This window comes from Strix aluco, chromosome 18 (genome assembly GCF_031877795.1).
Source record: "Strix aluco isolate bStrAlu1 chromosome 18, bStrAlu1.hap1, whole genome shotgun sequence".
NCBI classification, from domain to species: domain Eukaryota; kingdom Metazoa; phylum Chordata; class Aves; order Strigiformes; family Strigidae; genus Strix; species Strix aluco.
In genome coordinates this window covers 8,988,686-9,014,709 of record NC_133948.1, presented here as the reverse complement: position 1 = coordinate 9,014,709, position 26,024 = coordinate 8,988,686, and the positions used below count along the sequence as shown (strand labels likewise).

At 41.4% G+C, this 26,024-nt stretch overlaps 1 protein-coding gene across 3 annotated transcripts in view; it reads left to right on the top strand.

Annotated features, from left to right (window-relative positions):
* Positions 1-4,789: 4,789 nt before the first annotated feature.
* ZDHHC8 (zDHHC palmitoyltransferase 8) overlaps positions 4,790-26,024 on the top strand; it is a 121,746-nt gene continuing 100,511 nt past the window's right edge. For all 3 annotated transcript variants that reach the window (XR_012625658.1, XM_074844314.1, XM_074844313.1), the window contains exon 1: positions 4,790-4,957. Coding sequence is in view for 2 of the 3 variants with exons in the window: in XM_074844314.1 (XP_074700415.1) it covers positions 4,854-4,957 (104 nt within the window). In the remaining variant the exon portion in view is untranslated. The remainder of the gene's footprint in view (positions 4,958-26,024) is intronic.

The window sequence follows — 26,024 nt, the reverse complement described above, 5'->3', positions numbered from 1 at the left end:
GTATTGTAGATACTAACTGTTCTATCAAGATGCGCAATTTACTTACGAGTTAACAGAGAAGCTAATGGTGTCGCAGGTTTTTGTCTATTCATGTTGTGCTGGCTGTCCTCATTTCAAGTAGCTAAAAGTCTATAGTTTTCTCTTGCTGTTTTTCCATAACAGCAATTATAGCTATGTAAACATCAACAAAGATGGATTGGTCGTTAAAATGACTGAATATTTTGCCTTATTTGGAGAATATGTCTTAAGACTATTCTACTAGGTATAATTAAAGTTACATGCCTTCATATAAATAGCGTTTATCAAGTTTTAATATCTTAATTTGCTTGCTGGTACATGAACCACTGTTGGCTTTCTGAATTTCAGCAGCATCATTTAAAGTCATGTTCCATCCTAGTGGAGAATTATACTTTATTAATGGTTTTAAACAGGATGGTTGGTGAATCTTCAAAACTGTTCAGAGGCCTACGTTATTCTAATGTAAGTGGTTCCTTGTGGGGATGGTTTAGGAATCAGTCAGTAAATAAAGTAATCAAAGTCTCATAATAAATGCAACTTGACCTGCCCCATCCCTGCAGCTGGGAAACACATGTTATGTGAGTTCTGTTCTAAGCAATTCTATTCCATGGAAAACATCTACTGGAAGAACCTAGAAAATCATGTGGGATATCAGTTTAGGCTACTGAAAAGTCACTATTAGGCAATAATTTCTTGATACATCTAGTAAGAAATGAACAACTAAATTAAAATTGTCATATTAAAGTTCCAATGGGTAAGTCAGTAGGCCTGGCTTGTACCCAGAACTGTCTAGACTTGCTTGGACTTCTTGCTAGCACCATGCTGCACACGATGATCCAGTTGTCCTCTGTACTGAGCGCTGCAAGTTTGAGGGAAAAACAGCTTTTACTTAACACCTAATTCACTGGTACTACGTGGGTTGGCAAATGCATTTAGTGTAGTAAGCAAATCTAGTAAGAAAAGTAGAATTATTTATTCTGATCATTGTTTAATGGCAATAGCTAATATGAGCTAGGAGCTAAATTGCCAGTGACCAATAAAAGATTCCAGGGATTTTTCAGTACTTCCAAGTGTGCAAAATAAAAGAATTTTCTTAACCATTTAGCTAAGGTTTCCAGCTAACATTAGTGCCATGATTTGATATGAAAATTGCATAGCAATCAAGGTTTCTTGATGCTTGCTCTGTCATGAGCTTCCTTTCATCTTGCAGTTTTGAGGATGGTACCCTGGCATGCAGCTCCAACACTGCTCCTGTGGTTGGCCCTTTCTCTTTTGGGGTAAAATCTCAGTAAAATCTCGCAAAAAGACATGCAATTACTAGCCATACTCTCCCAGATTATTTTTAGATTGTTCTTTGCAGCTGTATTTTAGTTCTTTGGGTGGTCATTAAATCTTTTCCTAACTCATGCTGCCATTGCTGTTTACCTCAGTGCTGCCAAAATCTTCTGGCACACTAATAAGGTAGTGTGAATCCAGAAACTACAATCTGAAATAAAGGTGTTCCAGGAGAGCAACTCTGAGACATGCTTGTCCTGCTTTAGTCAACTCCTCCTCAGACATCCTTACTGTTTGAATGGTAAAGTCATCCCATGGCTTTAAATATACTTGCTTTATAATAGTGAGATTGAATGTTGCTCAGCAGTGCTTTATGCTGTTTTGAAAATAAATCATTCTCAAGAACTGGAACGTTAGTAGGAAGGAAGTGTGGTGAACTGTGGGAATTGTTTGACACCAAATTACAGAAATGTATTGCTTTCTGGTAGGTAATCTACAATGTGTAGCAGAAAAAAAAAATCTCAAAACAATTCAGCATAACACTGTAGCCTTGTAACATGGAATGTTACAGCCCTCTTTTAGAAATGCTGGTTCTGCATGACTGCACTGTTGCACAGCAAAAGTGTCTTGATCCACAGGATGACTGTGCAGCCCAGCCCAGGCTTGCACAGTGATCTTTAAGATCAGTTAAGGTCTGGAGATGTGCCTTTTTTGTTGCTATGAAAGCTACAATTCTTTGTGCCCTGATACCACTTATTCACACTGTTATCTTTAGTGTCCTTCTCTATAAAAGTGTTGTATGACTGGGAGATTTTTTAAAAAAAAAAAAAAAGTTGCTTGCAGCTGAGTACCTCCCTTCAGAACAGGAGTGGCTTGAAAGGTTGGCCCTCTAAATTGGGACTGTTGCAGTGAGAGTGTGGAGAAGCATTAGTGTTGTCAGAGTGATAAAACCAGAAGGGTGGAAGGAGCAGGAGCACTGAATCCTCCCCACTTGCAAAACTGCCTTTGACAAGCAGACTTTCTAGAGAGGTGAGAATCCTTATAAGAAAATACAACTGACAGTAATGAGGTGCAGAGAACAGAGTAGGAATAGTTTCCTTAAGAATAACTCCTGTATTCACATCAAGGAATGTTACTATTCCAGAAAGGCTTTGTCCTTAAAAAGGATTAAATTTAAGTAAATCACCAGCCTCCAAATAATGTACCTTAAAATGAACTTGTGCTTATTGCTCCCTAACTCCTGCTAGAAACTTGACACAATGCTTCTGTTGCTCACCTAGAAAGGACACTTGCATGTCCATGGTAAAAATGCAATCTGACTGTCACTAGGGAGAGAACTTCTTTACCTTTCAAACCCTAAGAAATGCATTTGAGTAAGTCTCTTGCTGTCCATTACAGGATGCTAACCAGACTTCATAAATGGTCTATAATGCTGCTTATGATAACAGTTTCCAGTTTAAAATAAAAATATCAGTGGAACAATAACCAGGGTGCTGTTTGCAGCTGAAGTTCTTCACCAAGAATGGCTTGAGTGGGGAGGGGGAAAGAGCTTGCACTGCTGACAGGGATAAAGTGTCTATGTCGTGCAAGTGGTGCTAAACTAACTCATGACCCGAACGTATTAGGTGTGCTCCTGAAATGTGGCTGTTGGCTTAGTCTTGTTGAAAAGGAATCTAGTTATCTACTTGGAGACCACTCAGAAATATGCACCAAACTGTGGTAAGGGACAGTGACTGAGTGATTTGCTTCACAAGTACACTTTTGATCCAGTTGAATATGCTGGTGTAATGCACCTGAAGGCTTCCAGATTAGTACACAGAGTTTGGTTCTGTGTAAAGTTGTTGACCTTTTGATTAGTTACAAGGATTTTAAGAATCATTTATTTCAGTAAGCTGGCATGACAAGGAGTGGTGAGGCACAGGATACATTCAGTGTCCCCCAAGCATTCAAAAATAGCTTAAGTAGATGTTGTCCTTCTCCCTCCTCAAAAACCTAAGTCTGGAGTTCATTTTAAGTTGCCTTCTGGCTTTAGTGCCTTTTGGGTAAAACTTGACATTTTAGAAGTTGTTCTCAGAGGGCTAGAGAATACTTTTTTTTTGAGGGGGTGTGGTTCTTAGCAAAAGCTGAAATTTCATATAACCATATGCCTTCAGGGTGGAACTTGCTGGATTTGCTTATATTAAAGCTGACGCTCACAATTTTTTTGCAAACTGCAAAGTTGGCCCTTACTTTTTTGTTGGGTTTTACTTGTTCTGTTTTTAATACCTCTAGGATTGTGGAGCTTATCTAGTCTCTTAAAATGGGAAATGATAATGTCTTTTCAGAATAACTGGAATATGTACCTTCTAGGACATGCTTATTTTAAGAACACCCAACAGAAGCTGCAAATGTGGCTTTTGTCGTTTTATGCAGTGGTTACTTTATCTGCATGTTGGTAGCTGCAAATGGGGGATTAACTGAGGAAGAAAGCAGGAGGGAGGGAGCAAGCTGCAGCTCTTGGTCTTGGTTTCTAAACTTCCAAGTGGCCTTGAACCCTTCCTCCCGTCTGAGGGTTTACTTCAGACTAAGGAGACCTTCTGGGTGGTGCCCCCAAGTGTGAACAGAAGAGCTATTCACACAGTGCTCTTTAGAACACGGATTTGGTGAATTTCTGATGTTACCTTAAATTACCTCCTATTTCTGCCTCCTGATGCTAATGGACAGATTTATAAGGAACAGAGTATAGCATAATCTCATTTATTCGTTTTAGAATTAGTTAAATTTGGCAGAGTGTAGCAGTTCTCTTAATACTGTGAAACTGGGCTTAGCTGAATAAAACGGAGGGGTTTATTCACTGAGCTAGCAGTGCACAATTTGTGTCCAACTTGCCTAGTTCCGAATTTACCGCAGGCCCTGATCCTGCAATCCGCCCCTCCGGAACGGAGCCTCCTCCGCGCCCGGCCGCGCCGGGTTCCGCGGGTCCTGCAGCAGTGCAGCAACCTGCAGCACCGAGGCGGTTTGCAACCGAGCTCGAGAGCACCGCTGTGGAGCGGGCTGCTCGAATAGCTTTAATGTCCCACAAAGAGCCTTGTAGAGCTCCATAATTTGTCTTTTTCCTTTTTTTTTTTTTTTTTTTTCTCACGTAAGAGGGCGAGAGGGAGACCCACCCTGCGGCAGGCGCTTGCTGCGGCGGATCCCTCGCTGGTGCAGGAGGAACCCTCCCGGCCTCGCCCCGGGGGCTCCGGCTGCCCGCGGAGCCGGTGCTGCCCGCCCCCACCCCCCCCCCGCCCCGCCCCGCCCCGCCCCGGCCCGGCCGCCGGCAGCTCCGCGGGGCGCCGCGGGGCCGCGCTGCCTGCGCGCCCCTGTCTCCCCGCAGCGCTACCTTAAGGGGCTGGTTGACATCAGCCGAGTGGGCCGGGCGGTGTGGGTGGGATTTCCTGTGCTGGAGGTCAGCTGCTCCCCGTCCCTCGCCCGTCCCTCCCTGCCGCCCGGGTCCCGCTCTCCCCGCGCCGGAGGGTCCCCGCATCCTCCCGGCTCCCTCCTCTCGGGTTGGATTTATATAGTGATGTGTAAACTACAGGATGCCCAGCAGCACTGGAAAGAGGTTTAAACCTACTAAATACATCCCTGTCTCCACAGCAGCTGCCTTATTAGTGGGTTCGACTACTTTATTTTTTGTTTTCACGTAAGTACCGCTCTGGCGGAGGGGGGCTCGGGCGGGGGCCGCTCGGCCCGGCGGGGGGAGGCGGCTGGGCTTGACAGCTCCTCCAGGCCCTGCCGCTGCTGGTCCCGCTCCCTGCTATCCCTTCCCGGCGTTGGTTTGCAGAGGCTTATCATCTCTCCGTATCATAAAACGTGTCTGACAGTCAGATCCACCATTTCGTGGCACGTAAACGCTCTCGGACTCCTGCAGCTGCCGGCTGGGTGCATCAGCGATGCCGGAGAACCGCCGCTCCCCCGGCTCTGCAAGCAGGGCTGGTGTATGGAGAGACATGCACCTTCGGCCACCGCCGCCCTGGCGCCCACAGGCGTGAATCCAGCCCGTGTTTCACCTGGCCAAAGTCTCCCCTGCTTCAGCAGGGAGAGCTGGCCTGTTCCACGAATCGCTGGTGTGTCAGGGTTTGTCCGGCAGAGCCTTTTGAAGTGGAAGGAATCCTATTCTAAGCATTACGGGTTCTACATATTTTTATGTAACTGTCCCTAAAAGCCAGAGAATCTAATGAACAAATTTAGATTTGCTTGAAGGAGGGAGGGGGAAACTTTTTTTCTTCCCCTCCTTGTTTCCTCTTCTCTGATTCCCTTCATCCCTTAAATGCCAAATTGAGCTCTGGCGGTCAGCTTGGAGGTCTCCTGTAGTTATATTAATATGTGAGTGGTGTAGTGCTTTAGCTTTCTGTTTCCTCTCCCTTTATATAAACTTGAGTTATGTAGATCGCTAACCCTTCTTATGCTGGGGTGACGGCAGCTTTCCTGCAGAGGCGTTGTTGGTATTTCGAGAGACATGCCACAAAACTGTGCTCTGAAACGAGCTTTGACTAAGCTGCTTTTTGGGAAGGTGAAAAGATTGCTCTTGGATGTTCAGATTTGTTTCACTTATTTTGGAACTGTTTTCCTTGTTTCGCCATTGCTAATCTTGAACTGAGCTCAGTGAAGCTGTTAGAAGCAGAAGGCTATATAACAGTTGGAATATGTGTCTATGTCTTTATCCTTCTTGGTTTGGCTGTGATATTCTTGATGTTTCAAAATGCTCGTTACTGATATAGTAATTTAATGTAGGATTTCAGAATAGAATGCAAATGTTGTTTCGTCTAACAGTTTCTCAGATCGAAACAGGTTTTGACACTGAGTTATGCTCTTGACTTAATGTGACTTGATTTCATGCTGCTTGTTTTTAATGCATTTGATATGAAGTACTGGTAAATCCTTTCAGGATATTACACTGTTTCAAGAACTGGTACAAGCCCCAGGAACTGGTACAAGTATAAGCCTATCACTTATCATTTGGGCATCTAATTACAGTTTGGTGCTTGCGGACAAACACAAGACAGAAGTTGGCTTCTGTGGTGAACTTGGTTGACACTGGTGTTATGAATATTTTTTTAATGGTTTCATAGTCAAAAAAAGGGGTCTTAATGCTGACATTTATTCTTCCTGCATCGAAAAATGGATATATGCTAAGGTTGTTCTGGAAGCTGTATGTTAGTTTTCACATGATACTTGTAATTTAGAGCTACAAATTGCTTAGTGATCTAAGATCTTCCTGCTAGCAGAGTTGAAGCATCCTTTGGCAGCAGGACATCAACAGAGATGTTCGTTTTAGAATATGTTACTGTACGGAAGAAGCAATTTGCTTTAGTCTATTACCAAATCTCAAACTTAACTCTGCTCCCTCTGTTATCAGTGAATAATTACATGCAAAATGAAGTATTTTTAGGATCTCTCCATATTGTAACTTGGCCTGCGCATCTTGAAGTGTTAGTAAATTTTTTGAGGACTGTCCCAAACATACGTCTCTGCTGCTGCCAAGTCTTGCATGTAATAAAAGTAACACATAATTGAGCAACTGTTGTCAGGCAGTATCTGAAGTCCTGTCCATTCAAAAATACGCAGATAAATTTGTGTGGAACTGCTGTTGCTTTTTGTCCTGAGCAGTTTTAGTAAAATCTATCTTTGTCTTGGAATCAAAGCAAGTAGTATGCATGAGATTAGTGTCTTTTGTGTGGTGGTGGGTTTTTTCCCCTTTCCTGAGCATCTCCATTTTTTTATCTTTTTCCACAGGCAATGTCTTGTGTCCTGAAGATCTTTTTGTTGTGATATGTTGTTAAAGGTTGAGATAGACCTGAATTTTCAGGGGTGTTGATTTGCACAGCTCTTGTGATGTTAGGTAGATCTCTGATATGCAGCAGTTGAGGCACTGGCCTAAAATTGCTTTAAGCAGTGTTACTGATACAATCCGTGCTTGCTTGTCATAGAACTTTATCAGATGAAGATTTACGTGTGTGTTTATTAATTCCTTATTTGTGTCATTAAGCGCTAAGGCTGCTGTGTCTGCCAGTGAACTTACCTGTGCATAAATAAATGAAAGTGATAGATAGGACTGGGATATCAAATTTTGGGTGCAGATCAGCTCAGTGGGGTATCAGAGACTTGAGCAACTTCAGTGTGGTGCTACTGAATAATGGAGGTTAATATAGGTGGAAAAAGTGAATAATTTTTTTTTTTAAACCACTTACTGAATAGAAAAAAAAAATCCTTTTAGGGCACTGCAAACATTTCTGAGTAACATGTATGAAAAACATGCTCTGACTCGGCTTTCTTCCTAGATGTGTTTATGGGCTCAAGCCACGTGTTACGAGTGTCTTCTGGTAGATGAAAAGCTCTTTGAACTTGAAGGCCAGGGTTAGCTTTTTAGCAATGTAGTCTTTATTTTTAGCTTTTGTCCAAACACCTTTGCTAAATGGCAGCACATAGAGTGTTTGAAATACATAGTATCCACTATCAGTTCATGGTGGTGTTGATCACTGGTATTCATACTTTAATTTGGGAGAATTCCATTATAGATTCTCCTTTATTCTTTTTCCTCAGCTATTTAGGATCCACCGTATCGCTGTTATATTCCTTCTGGTTTTATGAGGAGGAACGAAACTTTTTAGCTATCAAGATTATTGCCTGGAAAGGCAACTAAATATTGCAGTTGTATTATCACAAGGCTTTTAGCTCTCTATGTGTGTTCCTTTAATAATAAATAGAAGCTTGTGAGTAGGTGGTCTAATTTATCACAATAGGAGAGTAATCAAGCATTAACTTTAAGGATTATGAAGCAACGTATCAATAATGTTATATATAATGATTAGGTTAATTTACTTATATGAACAAACCAAATGGCATAATGAAGGAAGAACCGTTTCTTCTTAATGTTGCAAGAATCCAGAGTGATTCAGTTGTAGCAGACCTGAACCTATTTCTACCAAAACCTTTTTTCTTCATATTTCTCATAAGGCTTTTCGTTGGAGATAACAATTTAACCTATTTCAGTGAAGTCTGGGCTCTTATGCCTTGGACTACTGACTGCTATGACATAAACCTTAGTGTGTTCATTCAAAGAGCCCGAGTTTTGAGAACTTCCCGCCTTATTTTATGTTGCGTAACTTCAGTGTTAGTAGAGAATGCAGCTTAATTGTCAGTAAGCATAGTGCTGTCATAACGTCACCCAATGAACTATTATGGTTGGACTTAATGACCTTAAAGGCCTTTTCCAACCTAAATGATTCTATGATTATTCTGGAGCTAATAGTTCCCTTTGCCTGTTTAAATTGTGCTACTTAGTTTTTAGTGCTGAGAACCTCCCAAGTGAGTTTAGCAGCTGCAATGCACGTATTGATAGATTACACAGCAAACTAAAAGCATAAGGCTTTAAGGAAAAACTGTGGATTATTTTAGTAAGGAGAAAAAAAGCTCTTAATTCTCTCACTGAATATTGTAGACTAGAAATTTCTGATAAAATACCCATTTTCAGACTGTTTTCTGTAGCATGCAGTCACTTGAGCATATTTGAAGTACGGGAGAAACACATAATTCATAACCAAGGTCCAGGTGCCACTACTTCTTTGATATAACGGTAGTAACGCTGCTGTATATTATTCCTTGAAATGGGATAATAAAATGGGTAATTTTCTGGGTGAACTGAAAGCACAAGTAAGGTAAAAACTCATTCAGTCAATACTGAAAATGAGAATTCAACTTTGTTCTTAGAAGTAGTAATGGGAGGTAATCATAGGAATATGCCACAGACATGCAATTGACACTCTAATGCAGTCTGTGACACAGGGGAATTTAATATCAATAACCTTCAGGAAACAACTGAGGAGTGATAAATTGGTGTAGAAGAGCAACTGAAGTTGAAGTCACAGTAGGGATGGAAAGAAAATAGAGAAATAGTCTACGCCCTTGCTATTCAGATGGTAGAAGGAGGAAGAATGGCTGGTAGACTGTACTCAATAGCTGGGCTGGTGGATTTACCTTAGCAAGAAGGAAAGCTCGTCTTCATTCATGAATGTTTAAAAAAATTCTTTGGTATTCCCCCCACATTTATATATCATGTTACAGTATTTCATAAACTGGAAAGACTCAGTATTTCTGCAATGGCTTAAACATACAGGGTAGCTGTATATGACTTCAAATACACTTATATTATGATAAATGCACTTAAACCATAAGCTCTTCTCTTCTCCTCCCTCCCCCCGGCAATTATCTGATCCTGCACTGGAATAGCCCTAAAATAAGTATGTAATAGAATTTTAAAGTTCAAAACTATAGTAACCATTCTGGATGATAGTTAATGGAAATACAAATATATGTGTACCTAAAATTCTTGAACTATGTATTAGATCTCATCTTCCCATGACTTGTGTATGTTCATAGATCAAAAAAAGGGGAAGCATCATCTGCTTTTTTGACTTAGGTTTGTTTAGTCACCAGCAAAGATCAAGCTAATAGAAGATCATCTTTACTTTAGTGAATTTGATTTGTATCCAAAGATGTTTTTCTTACCCAAAGTATTTTAAGGGCTTCAGTGAACTCCAGTTCCAGATGTTCAGATGTCTACTTCTGCCAGTTCAGTGTTCTGATTTTAGTTAGAACAAATGATTAAATGTGATTTAAAATGTAGCTTCATCTGTAACGCAGGTGCATTTTATACCAACCCAGAGGAAACAGAACTGGCTGCTGATAAATAGATGCACAAAAAAGGAAATAAAGGTAAATTGTAGCTCAGATTGTTTAATCTTGATATGCTGCTGGACAGTATGAATTGTGCCTTGGAGCATGATCTTACATCCCTCTTATGGTTTGGCCTCTGCCTAGTAACTTGCTGAAAGCTGCCTGTGGATTTGGTGTAGCTCTGGTGGCAATTGCTTGTGATGTATGATGCCAGAAGTTCAAGGTTTACTGTGGTGTGTTTGAAAGCACATGGAAACATTGCCACTCTGCTTATCCACTTCTCCCTCATACTAACTGAACAGTCATACGAGATATCCTTGTAATTCTGAAACGTTCGCAACACAAAGCTCATCTTCCTTGTCTCTTGCTAGCCAATTCTAGGGGTTCATTTGATATTGGTAATGCTAATTGTGAAAAAGAACAAATTGTCCCTTCTTGAACTTTCTTTCCAAACCATACTTCACTACTTGGAGTATTAACTTATTTCTGATTTTTTTAAATTTTTTTTTTCCCATGTGCCAAATCAAGAAATTGTTGGAACAGGTAGGGAGCAGCTTCACAAAGTATACATTCACTGACAGCCATGCAGAGGACACTATATAGAGGAAAAAGGGTATGCAAAAACGTGTCCATCAGTTTAATCTCAGGTGAATTTCAAAACAAACAAACACTGATTTCAAGTATTGCAGTTTAGCCTCCTGAGATATCTCAACATTTTCCATCTGAAATGCATCTTTAATGGCAGGTTTTCCCTGTCCATTCTACTTGTGATCCAGAAAAGGTAAGGCTTGCCAGGTTGACCTGAGTCATCTCAGTTGTCATGTCTGTCAGCTTCTGAAAAATATTTATTCTTGTTATGACAGAGAAATGTCCTTTTAAGCTGTGGCAATTTCATCTTGATATATAATTTTTGTAAAGAGAATCTAGACTAACTTGTCATGCAAGATAAAAAGACAGGCAATCTCAACGGGAAAATCCATTTAACTAAGTGTGAAAAGTTTTGGTTTTTTTTTTTTTTTATGCTGCAAGAGAGCTCATTTTACTGCTTTTAACTAGTTGATTCTATCTTTGCCTTCAGTGGGATCAGCAAAGTTGGCAATACAGGACACTTCTGAAAGCTATTAAAATTAATTCCTTTAGAAAAATACCCCAGTGTTTATTATCAACAGAAATATTTTTTCTTCCTGTAGTTTGGGAGAGGGAAAAGGAGAATCATCTTTGTTGATGGTAGTAAATAGCTAGACATCTTCAGCTGTGGGATGCACAGCTATCTGCATGTGGCCACCCCGGTGGCATTTCAATGCTCCCTTTAGATCTAGTTTTCAAGGCAGAAGAGCCAATGCAGTGAGAGTTATTCCTGTACATGGGCCATCCACAGCTGTAGTCAGCGTGTGATTTATGCCAGTACCAACCTCCTTTCTATTTTTCCTAATGAGCAGAGATTAAGGATGTATGGAAATAGGAATGAGAGACTGTCTCAATTAGATCAGGGTGGGCCTCTCAGCCTTTGAACATGAATATACAAGCAATTTTTCTATTTTTGTGTAAAGTCCTTTTCAAGATGCTAATTTAAATACTGTCCATGTTTGTTCAAGTATGCCACATGTGTATCCTTTTATAAATAGAAGCAATCTCTACAAAATTGTTCAGACGACATGGGAACTCAGTTGGTTTGTTAGTAATGTAAACTAAGGGATGCTACTGTTCAAAGCACAAATAGAACTTCAGTTGAGAGACAGATACATGTGGTGACCTTGGAGGTCTGATTTTTAAGGTTCATTACCTGGGATGGTTGCTAACTACACACTTAACATTTTTGTGTAAACAACTTAGTCTCTTAATAGATGCTTCTTAGCTGAAATCAGCTGTAGGACCCTGTGGTGTGAGGATCTATGTGGGACCTGTGAAATATGACCTGGAACAGGTCTTCTGTTCTTACTTAGTGTATAAGCTACAAGGAAACTTTTCAAAGCCTACAAAGGAAAACCATGAGTTTTGTTTAGCTTGCATTGGAAAGTGTCTGGAATACAGTAATAAGGTGGTATCAGCCAGTTTAGAACATGAAAGAAATGCATGCTAGAGTGGGGAGAAGTATCTTAAAAACTGAATCAGTGCTACACATCTAACCAGTGCAAAAGTGGAACATTGATTTACTGTCCTTTGATTTGAGCCGGTAGATAGTAGACTTTTCTTACTAATCCAAGAGTAATGTTCAGTTTGGCTGCACTGTTGATCATTTGTCAGTGGGAGCTGCTAATAAAATTGAAACGAAGAGGCATGGGGGTTGAAACAGTAATACTTCAGTTTTTAATAGAAATTCTGTATTATTCTTTTGCAAGAAATACTATAGATTGGAAAACCATAGTCAGCCTAGATCTTATTTTACCATAGGAGAGGGAGTTTTGGGGATCCTTGCTTGGTGATTGCAATAATTAATTCAAATGAGTACACCACAGCATAGTGTATACTACATAAATCTTCAGCCAGTAATCTGTATCTAGAAAGAGGATTTAATTAGTCCCTGTTTGTTCTTCTGCAATTACTAATGCAATTTAGCTAGGCGTGCTCCAAAGCTGTCCGAAGTGCCTAAAATTCTGAGCTCTAAACCTATTATGCAGACATTAGTGGGGACTTGACTCTTTGTTTTTCTCAGGATGGCTATTATGGAATAAACTGTACAGTAACCCATACTTAGATATTGCAGTGGTTACCATGGTTTTCTGTTTGTGAAAGTGTAAACGCAGGATTTGTGGACTTCCAATGTGAAATCCTTATAAAATATCTGTACTCTACTGCTGTGTGTTGAGATCATCCAGTAACAAAGGACACTGGAGCCAGGTGCAGAAAAAAGACCTCTTGAATTTTAGCTCTAAACACTGAAGCAGCTGTTTCCAGTGTATGTGTGCACCATTTTGTTATGTACTTTAATATTGTGTGCAGTCACATAATTAGGAAATGCTGCCCTTTGTGCAAGAGGACAGCAAGCTCTATGGAGCAAAGCAGGCAATAGGAAGATGGGAATACATGAAATACAGATTGTTGTCAAGCCACGTATAAAATGATGTCATTTCTTGATGGAGGGAGGCGTTCATAGAGGCTGACTACTCAGTAATTCCCATGGAAATAAGGATTGTGTGTGCTGCTTTGAAGTGACTACTCTCCAGAAAACCCCTATGTGCACTCAGACTAAACTAATCACGGAATATTCTTAAATTAACAAATTACTTTTTAAGTTGAAGCCTAACAAAGCAAACTTGAAACTGCTTAAATATATAAGGGCTTTCATAAATAAAGTCAGACAAAGCCTTATTCTCCCAGGATTCTTAAAACTGAACTGGCATTTGCATTAGCTCTCTTTCATGTCTTCAGGGAAATAATCCAATGTAATATCTATATTAACACAATTTAAGTACAGTGCTGGGAATAAGGAAAGTTTGGACATTTCTATAAACAAGCATCATTTTAATTTAAACTTGGGTCAATCACAGCAATGCTTCAAAATGGAAAGGTTCAGCTTAAAACTTTTCTGCCTACTCTGATCTCAGTTGGCTGGGAGAAGCAGGTATTTCCTTACAGAAAAACACTTCCTCTTCCCCCTTTTCAGCCAGTTCAGTTTTCAAAAGTTATTTGGGACTATTTTAATTGTGTATAACCTCCCTTTCAGTTTTTTTCTCATGAGTGAGATCTCATTTTGCATGTTTAGCTTTCTCTGAAGATTGATGTTTGCCCTAGCAATAAGACTCTCCAGATGTGTTATGATCTAATAACGCTGAGCATCAGTGGTTAACCCTGGTCTGCTGTCAGCAGCTTGCTGAACCACCTCCCAGCATTTGATTGCGTTGTTTCTTGGCTCCAAGCAGCAGGAGCTATTAGCTGTGTAGGTGGGCGTGCTCTGCCTCCATGGAGCTTGTGTTTGGCATTGGGCTTGGAAACTGTTGCCCAGAGACTTCCCCCTGGAACCACACTGTTGACTTGGCTTCTCCTCCAACATCCCAAGGCACAACGGTGGAACAGGGACTTGGGGATGTCTGTATGATCATCTTCAGGTGGTCAAACATGTGAATCTGACCAGTAACTCTAGGTTGTGTTTCCTCTTGTGTTTCCAATTATCTTCTCATTTCTCCCTTGTGTGGTAAGTCTCACATCTGTCTTTTCTGTTTGAAGATCTTGCTGCAATCCTTGCCTTATCACTTGGCCACATGGAAGCAAATTACTTTTATTGAGTTGAGGTCTGTGGTTCGAACTGGCAATCTAGGTTCCTTTTTAGGCTTTATACAGACATTAGCTCTGTCCTTGTGCTTTACATCTGTGGCTCACAAAGGTCACTAGGATGGAGTTGGGATTTGGCCTGGCAGGACTCATTTTCTTTGGGTATTACATGGCATATAGCCCTGATGTTGCCTTGGTTAAAAATTATTAGCAAGACCCCAAAGGTATGAACTCTTTCCTGTATATGGGCATTTTCTGATTAAAGAATTGTGCTATCTAGGTGACAACTGGAATTCCTCATTCTCACAAATTTATTGGATGAGAAATGTTCTCATATTGGATGAGAATTGTTATTGGAGGTCCCTACCTCTAAATCAATTCTGTTTCTTGCCTGCCTTGAGTTGTAACTTGTTCAGCTGGCCTTGAACCAGCTAAACGCTTAAAACTGTGTGAGAAGTGTGCAGAAGCTAGCAAAAACTGCTACACATAGAGCCATAACAGTGAACAGGACATGCATGCTAACCCTCTTATAGTTATATATCAGTTATATAATACAGTTATAATTTAGTATCCTAATTCACAGGGTCGTTACTTTTCATATTCTTTAATTCTATTTACACTGCATGCTAATTACTCTGTGAAGAACCAAGTACAAGCTTGTGTAGTAATGCAGCTCTAAAGAGAGATTTCATACTATGCACATTTTAAAATAACATTGTACAAAGTGACAGCCTCTGTCTATAGTTTTTAACTTGATCAGTGCACAAGTAGGCTGGCTTTGCACATACCATATTTTGTGTAAATGACTAACAAGTCTTTGTGGCAGAAACAATAAAAGCATCAACAGGCGCTGGAATTTTTTTCAAATGACCATGTTTTGATAATTCCGTAGGAAGAGGTATATAAAATGGCTGCTTCCTGATACATAGTATGAGTCAAACAGAAGGAGATATGAAACCACTGAATCTGATGAGGTAACTTCTAATTCATGTACGGAACATGAGGCATCTACAGCAGCAAAGGGGATTAATATTTGCCACATAAACTTCAAAGTGCAAAGACATGGCAAAATTAAAATTACAGCACTTGCTGGGTGTGGCCATTAAATCAATGTGATTTTTTTTTTTTTTTTTTAAAACGGTGGAACAAAAGTTCTAGTCCATGTCCAGATGCAGAACTGTATCAGAAAATAAACTGCAAGGACCCCTGTCAGCCCCTCTTGGCAGAGCTCTGCAGAGAACATACCCTCATTTTATGTAATATATCCATATTGAAAGTTAAATTTTGAAATAAAAGCCTGCTTATATGAGCGATGCTCTCAAGAAGCTGGGGGATAGCAGAGGAGGAGAGGCGGACACAGTTTTGTTTATACTAGTGAAAGAGTTGGTTCCTTGAAATGGCATGGTTCTGGTCGTGTCATCTTTGTGTATTTTCAGAAAATGGCATTTGACAGATAGGTTGCAATGATAATAAGATACAAGGTCTTACATGTTGACATTGAATTTGGTCCTGCTGATGATAACAAACAGTGTTTTCAACAGGTTGGGAAACTTCTGCTTTCCTTCTCTAGTGCCTGAGCTGAAGAAGGTTAGGTAGAACACAGGATAGTGATCTTCCATTTCACATTTGGGCCCTTTCTGGTAGGAAGCTTTGAGCATGGTCATAAGCCTTCACGGGCCCTTTCCTAACTTATGTAGGATGATGTGTGATACCCATTTGGGAGTTGCCCAGGAGACACCATTACTTGGAGAGAGGGCAAGGCCATAAAAGACACACACCTGGGAAAATGCTCAGGTGTGTATATGTATTTAAAAATGATTTTGTGGTTAGGACTATTATTAGGGCTGCCTAGTGCCTGGGTTCAGGTGTTAATCCTGCAAAAAGCGTTTTGTACTCTCTCTGGCAGGTTGCTTAATCCTTATTCTGCATTAAGTGCAAGATTTTATTCTGCGTCTGTTTCTTATATGGGTAGTTAGCTGGGGCAAAACTGTACTACTCCCTGTGTTGAAGTCTCTGTCCCTTCTGGTCTCCAGCAGCATAACTGGTGAATTAGGTTGTTGGTGCTATCATCCCAGTTCCTCAAAGAGGGAAACTGAGGCAGAGAGGCACAGTACAACTGGCTATTGGTGTTTAGGAAGTTTTGCACATATGTGCCAACTCCAAGCTAATGTCCTGTGAGCCCAAGACCCAGTGAAGATCATTCTTTCAGAGAGGGCTTCTGAAGATACGGTTTATTCTAGAGTTTCTTCTCCATCTAATGTCAGTTTGGGCCTTCCTCAAATGCAAGGGAATGTCATACAGCAAGACTGTTTCTTTAACACTTAAATCTGTATGAATATGGAGATACATGTACTAAAGCCTTGTTGTCTGTCTTTAAAAGATTAATGGTAACATTGTAGTCTTTAAACTTTCATTTGTATGTCGTTTCACAATGGCTACTTTTGCCAAATAGTTTTTCTTGCATTCTATTACAAAGGCTAGTGGGATAGAGCTAAACATGATATTTGTGGTTCGAGAACTGAATAATTAATGATTCCTTCTCTGGTATGCTGTGTTTGATTTATAATTCATATCTGATAAAATAGAAATGCACTTCTGAGCCAGCTATTGTCTCTCCATTTACTATCTAGGTGGGTTTTTTTTTTAATTCTTCCCTGGGTGGGTGTTGGGGGTTTGTGAATTTTGGGCCCTAGGGTGCTCCTGAAGAAGGTGGTTGCCAGACCCACATTTTCTTCACCTATCATTTCCTTTGGACTCTTTATCCTTGGTAGTATCTGGCCCCAGGACTTCCGTTGACCCCAAACTCCATAGCTGCTGTGGCAGACTGCTGCCATGACCCTTGACTTTTAGCATAATCTGAGTGCCTGGTTTACCCTTTCAGAAGCTCTTGACAGCAGAAGGAAATGGAGAAGTACAGGGTTTTTAAAGTGTCATAAGCAACTTCTTACAGCTACTCTCCATCTCAAGGACTAAGCACTAACCCCTTTACAGGGTACATCCCTCACTTCCTATGTAACTTCTGAGTGGTCTTTACAGTCACTCTGGATCTTCCTGGGCTGTCTGGCTCCCTCTTGTCTGGCTCTTATGCTGGGTTTTTTTGCTGTTCTCGGTCTCTCTCTTGACAGGTGACCTCCAGACTGGTCTGTTCAGGTGGATAAGGCTTTTTGCCCAATAGACGCACATAGGGTGATCAGCTGCTTGTCCACCTTCTTCTGAAATGCCAGAGTAGAGAAAAGGGATTTAGGGTTATGAGGTGCAATTAAAAATCTAATCCCATCTATTGAGCTGGGGTGGCTTTTATGGGTTGATGCAACAATTTTTCTGTATGGGGACTGTAAGCACTCAGTGGGTCACTGTCTTTATTGTGACTTACACACGTTTGGTATCCTCTCCAAAGAGGCTGACCCACGAAGAAGTTCTGTATTCTTAGTCTGTGAATTTACATGATCCAGAAAAGTAAGCAGAGTTGGGTCTGGTCAACCAGAGATGACTATCAATTTGCCAGTTATGTTGTCCTCTTCTGAACACAAGAGAGTCCTGTTTAGTGTAGTGATGCAGTGGATCTTGCTTTTTTGTGATGAATATGCTTTATGCTTTTGTTTGCATCTTTCAGAGTGGCGTTATTTATTTTTGTTGCTTCAACTGCTTTGGAAATGAAGAAAAGCTATTTTGAGTGTAATATCCACTTGGCATTAAACAACTGTCTTTTCTTGCCAGTTTTCTTCTTGGTTCCCCTAGAAATAATTTTCTGTTGGGCTGCTTCTGCCATTGTGTATGTTGTGATATGTCTCCAAAACAGCATACTATGCATGCATGATGGGTGGATGCCTGCATGTCTGATGAGGGATTGAGTCCCCTGGGCATGCAAGTCCTGCCAACTCTTCAGTTAGAAAACTTAAGGTTTTAATATACATTCTGTCTCTTAGTCTCAGTTTGGCCTCTTATTTTGGAAGACATTTCTTTGGAGCAAGGAATAATGTACTATGTTATTTTTTTTAAACAAAAAAGTTGACACTTAATATTGAGATGGTTAATTAAACAGTCTGCATCTAATTCCAACTTCTCCCCTTAATTCCTTTCTCACACTTTCTTACCATGCCTGCTTAAATAAATTGATGATTCTGATCTCCTGACATGCCAATTAAAATCTCACTGCAGTCTGATTATTCCTAGATAATTCAAGTGCGTGCATGCTTGGTTTAAATCCCTTGGAGGGCTGTTGGTCCTCCTGGCTGATTGTGTTACTTCAGCTGCCTCTATCATCCTGCATGTCCTGGTTCATATCCTTCTGAAGGAGGACTGTCTGCTGCCCAGGGACAGGATCCTATTCCATAACTTAGAAGTGATGAGCTTTTCAACAGAAAAAAGAGTAATTCTTCAACCTCCCCTTGGAGATGACTGAATCATTTTAGTTAAAAGCCTTAAAGTGGGACAAATATTTTGCTTGAAGGGGAGGGTTAGCAGAAAGACTGCAGTGTAACAGTTGATGTGGCAAAGTGATTTAGGATGGAAAATATCATGCAACATTGCTATATACCTGTGCACTTTCAGTGCCATCAACAGATATCTGAACACACTCCCATCACTTTCCCAGTGGCTGCTAGTCTTTAGATGCTTCTCTTCCCTCAGTTTTCAGGTTGGACTGTCTAATTTTCAAGAAGTACTGAGCCTGCCCTCTCTGAAAGTCAGTCCTCTTAAATCTGCTTCTTCCATAGGGTGACAGTCTTAAAAAGGTCTTGTTTGCTCTTTGATTTTTTTTAGTTCAGAAAACAGTGATTCAAACTAAATTATCTCTTCTAGAAGACACTTCAGACAATTTACCAGTCTGCCTTCATTTAATTGGTAGGGGGCAGGATGGAAAGACAGCAGAGTATAAGATACTGCTATTTGGAATTAATCTTGCAATAGGCAGAGATTTCTTTCATCCCCCCCTTAATATTTAGGCAAAGGAAGTGTATGTAAGGAAGAAGTCACAGAGTGGTAAGGGGATGTTCTGATTTCCCATGGCAGTAACACAGAAGGGATTTTATGTTTTTTCCAAGAATATAAAAACACTTGACTATCACATGCCTGACTTTACCTGTGATATTTTGAAGGCTGTTGGAGGGAAGGTACATCAAGGGAGGCCTAGACTAACTCACTGCTCACTGCTGATTTTCACTCTGTGCTGTAGTCGCCTTGTCTGTGTCCATGTTCAGAAGGCACAAACCTGTCAAAAGTCAATAGATCTACACTGAATTTCCAAATTATTATTAGTATTCTACATGCAGGTTAGCTTTCTTTTTGTGCTTATTTAGGAGGCTATTTCCAAGACACAGTTAAAAATATAATTAATAAATGAACACAGGATGGCTGCTGCACTAGGCGCACTTAAAATGCAGTCACGTATTTGAAATCTAAAATTCTTTATTTCAAACTAAAGAGAATAGAAAGAAAAAAAAAATCAGAATCCCGAAGAGGAAAGTACTGCATGTTCAGGTCTCTTGTCATGGTCTATTTTGTTTATAAATATAAAAAATGTTAAAGCTGTTTGTGTTCTAGAGCTACGACTAGTCCAGTGTTATTTGTCATTCTCCTGCAGTGTGACAATAATCCAAAAAGCATGCTTCCATGTGGATACTACGAGGTTTTAGGTACATTATATTATAAATGTGTATCTGGAAATAAACTGCCAATCTCCATTTTTGAATGATCCTTAAAGGAAGATTCAGGCACAATAAAACAGAATTGTTTAGTGACAGTTCAGCATCACTTCACTTGCCATGTATGATCACCCTATCAAGAACTGCATCCTGCTGTGATGACAGTTTGCTGGAAACTCTCCACAGATTCATTGGAAGTTGGCAGAGCCCCAGCTCCACAAATTAGTGGTCAGAAGAGACTGTAGGGCACAAGTCTATCCAATTTGCAGTGTTGATTTGATTCTTTTTTTAATTAACACTTTAAAAAGTGTGTCAGCAGAGTGCCAAAAAGACAAGAAATGATCAGCCTAAACATTTTATTGCAGCATATGATACTGTTCCACATTATCATGGGAACATGGCACTTGGATACGGCAATACTTTTTTCTGTTACTTTTGTTCATTTTGTGGTAAACACCTATTTAAAATACTCTAAATAGTCTTCAAAACAAATTCTGGGGTTTTGCCCTTTTTTCTTTTTTTCTTTCTTTTTTTTCCCCCCTCCTCAAATCCTTATCTCTTTTCCCTGAATTCCCTTTAAGTACAGTATCTTAATGAATTTCAAGCCAACAAGTTAAATTTTTTTTCCCTTTTTTAAAAAAAAAGTGTTTTTCTGTAAGACCACTTTCTGTGTGGTGATTGGCAACAACTATGTAAGGAAGTACAATAGTCTGTAGTCCTTTGTGTAGGTCCTGCAAGTACAGTCAGGATTAATGAAATCTAGCTGGCTGATTTTTGGTGAAATTGTCTTTCTCCTTTTCTTTGTTTTCAAGCATCATCTTTTTTTAAAAAAACCCCTGCTGCTTCCTCAGTGCTTTGTGTGAGACCTGTCACTACTTCATCCCTTCCTTCAGTGTTGCATTGCAAGGGTAGTAAATGACAGGAGGAAAGCTTGAAAGATGAGAGCTAGTGATGACAACAGTTTTAACTGCACCCATGTTTGTGTCATGTTGTAACATTTCCTATAGAGTTGCCAGTTTATGGCCTCAGATTTTGGAAATACTCTGTGCAGCTAGATTGTGCCAGGTGCTGGAGCCGTCAATATAAAGCCAGCTTGCTGTGCTAGGACCTCATACTGTTTACAGCCCTGCATAGAGCGGATTGGGCAAATTCCCACTCAAGACTCTCCCTTTACCTGACCTTACTGGGTTGACCTTGGTTGGCTGCCTGACTCCCACCCAGCCACTCTCACACTCCTCCCCCTCAACAGGACTGGGGAGAAAATAAGGTGAAAAAGCTTGTGGGTTGAGATGAAGATGGAGATCGTTTACCAGTTACCATCATGGACAAAACAGACTCAACTTGGGGAAAATTAATTTAATTTATTGCTTATTAAAATAGATTTGGATAGTGAGAAATAAAGACAAAAACTAAACACCTTCTTCCCAAAACTCTCTTTTTTTGCACGCTCAGCTTCATTCCTTTATTCCTAACTTCTCTACCTCTTCCTGTCCCCCTGAGTGGCGCAGAGGGGATGGGGAATCGGGGGCCGTTGTCAGTCCCGTAACGTTTGCTCCAGTGTGGGCTCTCCACAGGCTCCCGTTCCTGGCGGGAGACCTGCTCTGTGTGGGCTCCTCGCCACCGGCCACAGTTCCTTCAGGAAATACCCACCTGGTCCAACATGGGGTCCTCCACAGGCTGCAGTGTGGATATCTGCTCCAGCATTGCCCTCTCCACACGTTACAAGGGAATCTCTGCACTCGCAGGGCTGTTTCTCACACTTTTTTCCTCATACATGTGCTTTCCAAGAGCCCTGTGGTGGGGCCGCAGGAACCGGCTGTGTCCGGTGTGAGGCAGCCCCGCCCTCACCTCACAGAGGCCCCTGCAGCCCCCTCAGGAGCCAGCGCCTGCGCATGTAAACCCAAACCCCTCAAAAATAAAAATTTCTACATAGGTGTTCGAGCACTTCTACATTTCTGTGAGTCTTTACACGCAGGAGGAGGAGACTGTGACAAAGCAATGATAGTGACAACGGCAAAAAAAGCCCTTTTGACCATCATCTCCAGCTGCACCACCAAGGTCAGTCAAACCAGTTGACAAGAAAATGAATTTTCTTAATTTTTTTTCTGCATATGAACTACTTGTTTCTTAGTAGCTCTTAACAAACACTCTTCAGGAAAATTATCTGAGAGTGCAGTGATGGCTCATTCTGATTTATGAAATTCCTCAGAATTTCCATTGTGATTCTGAGAGTCACGTTGATGTGGCTTCTTCAGATGTGACTCAAGTATCTTCCATTTGCATGGTTTCCTTAATAGCTTCTCTGTCATGGTCTTGGGGTTGTTGGAGTCTGAGTTTCATTCAAGTGCCAGACACAAACATACATCAGTTCTTGCGTGTCTACAAGCTGCTGCTGAAGACGAGCTTGCTGGTGGAAAGGCTGCTGGTGCACCGGCTGTAAACTGCCCCCCCCCCGTAAGGGCTGGCTGCAGGGTTTACTACTAAACCTCAAAAGTCAACTGCATTAATTCTGACTGGCTGTTTAAAAGCCTTGTCACTCTTGCTAACCTCATAGAAAACACAATGTTTTCTTTTGGTTTTAATGCCTGTTGAATGCTGGTTTTTGGTTACAGGGCTGAGATTTTTTTGAACAAACTTTCCACAGAATATCCCCCTCTTCTCTGGGGGCAAGAAAAGGTTTAAAGATGTGGAGATTGCATATACTATCATCAATGTAGTAGAGGAACAAAATATGAACCATTCACCACAGTTTTCCAGGGATATGTTTGGGTAACTTTGGCAGCTGTACCCTATTGCTGGAGAGGAGAGTACACAGGAAGGGACAAGCAGGAATAATAATCTTCTGTCAATGTCAGTAAAAGTGACTAGGTCAAAAGCTCTGTGAAAAAATGGAATTTCCAGAGCAGAAATACTAAAGCTTCAGCCTAGTTCACAGTTTTTTCTTTTCTTACCCTGAAGCACTCCATCATAATTACCTTTGCTCATTGTGGTGGGCTGACCCTGGCTGGATGCCAGCCACCAAAGCTGCTCTATCACTCCCCTCCTCAGCTGGACAGGGGAGAGAAAATACAATGAAAGGCTCATGGGTCAAGAGAAGGACAGGGAGGTCACTCACCAGTTACCATCACGGGCAAAACAGACTTGACTTGCGGAAATTAGTTTAATTTATTACCAATCAAATGGTAATCAAATAGGATAATGAGAAATAAAATTTTAAAGCACCTTCCCCCCACCCCCCCCATTCTTCCCGGGCTTAACTTTACTCACAATTTTCCTCTACCCTTCCTGGGGGGATGGAAACAGGGGTTGCAGTCAGTTCATCACCCATTGTCTCTGCCATTTCTTCCTCCTCAGAGGGAGGACTCCCCACACTCTTCACCTGCTCCAGTGTGGGGTCCCTCCCATGGTAGACAGTCCTCCACAAACTTCTTCAATGTGAGTCCTTCCCATGGGCTGCAGCTCTTCATGAACTGCTCCAGCATGGGTGTAGTCCTTCAGGAACAGACTGCTCCAGCATGGGTCCCCCACGGGGTCAGAAGTCCTGCCAGCAAACCTCCTCCAGCGTGGGCTCCTCTCTCCATGGGTCCACAGGTCCTGCCAGGAGCCTGCTCCAGTGTGGGCTTCCCACGGGGTCACAGCCTCCTTCAGGCATCCCCCTCCTCCAGCGTGGGGTCCTCCCCGGGGCTGCAGGTGGAGATCTGCTCCCCCGTGGGCCTCCCTGGGTGCAGGGCACAGCTGCCTCACCATGGGCTGCACCATGGGAATCTCTGCTCCAGCACCTGGAGCACCTCCTGCCCCTCCTTCCTCACTGACCTTGATGTCTGCAGCGTGGTTTCCCTCACATATTCGCACTCCTCTCTCCACCTACAATTGCTGCTTCACAGGTTTTTTTTCCCCCCTTCTTAAATATGTTTTCCCAGAAGCGCTACCACCACGGCTGATGGGCTTGGCCTTGGCCAGCGGCAGGTCCATCTTGAAGCCGGCTGGCATTGGCTCCATCAGACATGGGGGAGGCTTCTAGCAGCTTCTCACAGAAGCCACCCCTTTAGCCCACCCACCCGCTACCAAAACCTTGCCACACAAACCCAATACACTCATACTACACCTGTCAAGAGATGACACTGTTATGCCCTAAACTCAGTAGGTGTGACAGCAATGTGTTTCACCATGCCGGAATGGAGGTGGCATGTGTCCATCTTCTAGTACTTCCCCTGATCTGCTAGCTTTTTTCTGTTCCTAATCTAGAGATAATGCCAAACAGTAATATTTTATCTGTTTCCCCTTTGGCTAATCTTCCCAGTAACATAGTTGTAAAGGATTTCTGTGTTCCTTGTACAGATGTACAAGCATGTCTTCTTGGCACTGTTTCTGCCTGTTGCCGAGAGATCTGGTGGGACTCCCTGGAGCCATCTGATCTGAGTGCCCTGGGCAGGGTTAGATATCAGTAGAGACACTTGGCTGTAAAACCTATGGTATGTGTGTAGGCACAGGCTGAGCGTTCACTGTGAACAGCTGATCCTTGCTTGTGATGAGCTCACTGTGATATCAAGAAAGACCAAACATTGGACAGAGGAAGGAGTTGCCGGAACATCTGTTTAGTAGTAATTATTCAGCTGATTTTCAGTGCCAAAGGTATGCAGAGGTAAGTAGATATCACCTATCACTCCTAAGCCCTGCAGGATTTGCCTTCACTCGCTTTTTAAACCTGACTACTGCCTATAGCCAGATTCACCTTGTGCGCATAAATACCTGCTGAAAATACTTCTTCACAAACACTGTATCATTCAGGAAACCAGAGGAAGTCTGTTATGGCATTTTGGATTTTTTGTAATACTTTTGCTTTTTTTAGCCGGGCTTCCCAAAGAAATGAGACTTTATTATGTTCGTTCATCTGTCCATTCTTTCCATTCCGAACTTTTAAATCCATTACCTGTTTCTATCAAGTTCAAGAAGGGCACTGAAACCTTTAAGATGATGAAAGAAATTTGGTCCCTGAGCATGGGAAAGAAACCATGAATTATTACCTTGTTGAGGCAATAGATTTCATGTGAACTCAACAGTTACATCTGGACAGATCTCCAGGTTTGCCATCCTCACTGGAAAACTGTTCAGCCAGATCTCAGGTATGATTTCCCTTGTTTGCATGCTAGGGCAACATGAAGGGAAATGGAAGAGGTGTTTCTTCAGGATTATATTCTGACAGAAGGTGTAGAGGAGACTGATATATATGTATACAGAGGCGAGATACAAAGGAAAAAGTCGTAAAGTGTGAGCAGCAGTTGCTAGGGTGGGGTTGATGTTACACAAGGACGCAGGATGCATATCCATGGGAGGCATTTGTTCATCTGCTCATGAAATCTGTTTTGTCTTAATATAGAGGAGTTCTCAGATCATCTTCTTGTATAATTAGAAAAAACACATTGGGTGCAAACTCAATTGACTGTCCTTCCTGGGCCCCTTTAAAAATACAGAACTGCTTTTAATGCTTCTGTTTATTTTGGTACAGTATCCAGACTGCTGGAAATATGTTTATAGCACAGTCTAATGAGCTAAGGCTCCTTTCTAAGATTCCAGTGCCTCATGGCTGGATAGAAAAAGCTGATGCTCTCTAAATATGTATTTATGTCAGGCTCTGGCTTGCACTAACAGTTAATGCCATGAGAAACTGCCTATTTAATGCCACCTAAGCTAAGCTCAAGCAGCAACTGTTCCTCAGCATATGAGGAACAGAGTGATCCTAGTTACTGGGGCTTTCATTTACCTCTGCGGTAGTCAGATTTATCAACACCTAGTCTGTGTTATGAACATCACCAATTATATTAGGTCATCTGTATTTAAGCTTGATGACTTCATGGGAAACCATTTTAATTTGCTGTCTACCTGTCAAGCACTAATTCCAGGTCAGCTTTGAAATCTGGTTAATGTTTTAGATACAAGAAACCCAAGTATATGAAAATAGTGTTATTTACATTGGATTGGAGTTATAACTCTGCTGTGAAAGCCTGGAGCAAATTTAAGTGAGGTATAAGCTGCCCTTTAGCATGCTGACAGGCCTTCTATCCACTTTCATGCAGTGGTTTTAATCTCTTATTCTTCACACTTCTCCTTTTCCAAAAGGAAGTGCATTTTGCCTGATGCACAATGACTTCCTTAACTGGAAGACAATTTTGGAAACTACACTTT